Source organism: Crinia signifera, chromosome 1 (genome assembly GCF_055691185.1).
Source record: "Crinia signifera chromosome 1, ASM5569118v1, whole genome shotgun sequence".
In the NCBI taxonomy this organism is placed as follows: domain Eukaryota; kingdom Metazoa; phylum Chordata; class Amphibia; order Anura; family Myobatrachidae; genus Crinia; species Crinia signifera.
Window position 1 is genome coordinate 35,643,691 of NC_139217.1, and position 3,057 is coordinate 35,646,747.

The 3,057-nt window shown below is 36.5% G+C and overlaps 1 protein-coding gene across 1 annotated transcript; it reads right to left on the reverse strand.

Annotated features, from left to right (window-relative positions):
* Positions 1-2,085: 2,085 nt before the first annotated feature.
* Positions 2,086-2,856, reverse strand: LOC146072455 (vomeronasal type-2 receptor 26-like). The gene has a single exon (XM_083179718.1). The coding sequence runs from the start codon at positions 2,854-2,856 to the stop codon at positions 2,086-2,088; it is 771 nt and encodes a 256-aa protein (XP_083035844.1).
* Between the last annotated feature and the right edge of the window lie 201 nt (positions 2,857-3,057).

Below are 3,057 nucleotides of genomic sequence, written 5' to 3' on the forward strand. Positions count from 1 at the left end.
GAGAAGAACATCAAAGGATTATTGGTTATGTGCTCTACAAGATTACCCACATATTTTATTCCTTCAAGGTATAAGGTAATGAAAGGGAAGTTGGTACCCCATGCTGGAAATCCCTATTACCCAGGAACTTAAAAAACTTATGTTAGAATGTAAAGTGTAAGATAGTTTAATTGTATGCCGTAAACAAAATATTAACCACAGCAATGGAGTATCTACTACTTTTTGTATCTACTTCTAGTTCATGGAGAAATGTTATGTTTGCCTTTTTTCCAGGAATGGAGCTTCGAAGGTTGTGTTAGCATAGGGTCTCTTAGAAATCTAAAATTGGTTGCATAATTTTGTAATACCGGATATTCGGGAAACCAAGTCCTATATTGTATTTAGCAATGCATTTTTTTCAACTTTTCATATAAAATTCCTGAATAGGATATTAATCTTTGTGAAATCGGCTTTGCTAAGTATGACTGGTAGGATTGTAGAACATATAGCAGTCTTGAATATGTGCCCATTTTTATCAGGTTCACTCAGCCTAAATAAGATAGCATTAGATGTTTCCAGCTTTTTTTAATCAAATGCCGTCAATTAGATAATTTATTTCATATTTCAACAGTATAATTCTGCAGGATATTTTTGGAGACTAATCCCCAAATACGCAATACAAGATTTAGCCCAAGTAGTTGGTAAATGTTTGCCCCAGTCTGGTTTTGCTATGCCAGGTTGTAGATATAATCCCATTTATTTATTTAATTTAACTTCAAACCCACTTCTAAATTTTGTCAACAATCTAAGAATCACTTTTATGGAGTCTTTCAGGTTGCAGGTCTACAAAGCAACTCTGTCAGTCACTTCATTAGTTACCTGTATTCTACCGTATTCAATACAAAATTACACACAAAGCCATAAATCAAACTACACCAACATACATACTGTATCTACGCTCCTCCCAAGATCTGCGTCTCTCATCCACACTCACTACTTGCTACCATTCCCGATTGCAGGACTTTCTTAGGGCTGCACCCACTCTGTGGAATGCCCTCCCAAGCAAAATAACTCTCCTCCAGTCTCCAAACCTATAACCGTTCTCTGAAAACTCACCTCTCCAGGCAAGCTTTTCAAATTCCAGAACCAGCCACTTAACCTTCATATACCGTTCCTATCTAATCACGTCCCCACTGTACATTCCACACATATCCACTCACATTCTTTTTCATATTTTTTATCCTCCTGACCCATGGCCAAACGGCTGGGTCACCGTATCATACAGCACACCAGGAACCTTTGCATTCTGGTGGAATTAATGCAATAAAGAATATAGTATCTATCCTTATGTATCAATGCCTATTTCCCTATAGATTGTAAGTTTGAGAGCAGGACTGTCCTAACGTTTGACTGTCTCGAAATACCCAGTTTGTTGTATCACTGTCTCCTTTTTTAAAGTGCAACGGAATATGCTGCGCTATATTCGAAACTATTAATAAATAAAATAAATAGGACATCATCTGTAAATGCAGATAGTTTTTATTTATGTGCTTCTTATCTTGATACCTTTAAAAATAGTGGTATGTTGTAATAGTAGAAATAGCGGGTCATGGATAATATTTTTAATGAATAACATACTGTAACAATATACATATGAAATGTTAAAGTAATAATCTAAATAAATAGGCCCAGACAAGATATTATTCATTGATGATGAAAATAATAATAATAATTTGTATCTTAAATGTGCAATAAGAGTGTTGTAATACCATATAAATGAAACAAAATTGTTGAATTAAATAAGTTTGATAAATATAAAATAAACACATTGACATTTGAGTTAATGGCATGCTAGAAGGCTAGGGGGACGAGAGAGAGAGAGAGATTAGTGAAAAGGGAGAGAATAATAGCCCGGATATCTATGAAACAAAAAGGTGATTGAAAGATATGTAGAGTGAATTTGCTAATGAGGGTCATAAGGAGCCAATAATTTGGTGCATACACACGCAGAATATATACACACACATACATATATATATATATATATACACACTGTAAACTAAGCACAATGGTGATTTAGGATCTATTAAATCTAATATTCTAGTATTATGAGTAAAATCTTGTTTTATGTCTACTTAAAAGTTCTTTGCTTTCGATTTGAGGTATCATCAGTATATTGTAGCATTTAGGGAAAAACATACAGCCTAATATCCCAATACATGAGGCTAATATAGCAAACACCTCTACAATGACCATGTGTTTCCCCTTACTGCTCAGATAGGCCGGGATGGCACAGACCCAGACACTGCAGAACACCAGCATGCTGAATGTGATGTACTTGGCCTCATTATAGATGTCAGGTAATGTCCTCACCATGAAAGCCAGAACAAAGCTCACAGCTGCCAGGAATCCCATGTAACCCAACATGAAATAAAAGGCCAGCACAGAACCCTCATTACATTGGATGATGATAGTCCCGGGATATGTGTCCATGTTGTACTCTAGATAAGGAGGAGAAACTGACAACCAGATGACACCATTCAGGACCTGGACAGATGAGCAGATCACCACTAAGGAATTTGGTAGTTTGACTCCCATCCATCTTCTCCAGTAACTTCCAGGTCTTGTGGCCTTAAAAGCGATGCAAACCATTATAGTCTTGGCCAGGACTGAGGACACAGCGACAGTAAATATGACTCCAAAGCAGATCTGCCGCAGCATGCAGGTTATATCCACTGGGCGACCAAGGAAGAGGAATACACAGAGTAAGCTCAGCTTTAGAGAGATGAGGAGAACAAAGCTGAGGTTCTGGTTATTGGCTCTGACAATTTGGCTGTTCCGGAAGTAAGTAAATATTCCAAATATTGTTACAATCATTACAGAAAGTAATACAACCGTGCCAGAGAAACACAAAGTTATAAAGTCCAGTTCATAAGAAAGAAACTCTTGTGACTTGGAAATACAGATGTTTTTAGCATAATTTGGCCATTCAGTGTCGGAGCATTTCACACAATTTTCATTATCTATGGAATAAAAATGTGACATAAAATATTGTAGAAACAAGTTCTAGCTCTCTCT

Bases quoted from the DNA above. Each gene is read 5' to 3' on its own strand.
- LOC146072455 (XM_083179718.1), bottom strand. From the start codon at position 2,856: ATGATTGTAACAATATTTGGAATATTTACTTACTTCCGGAACAGCCAA.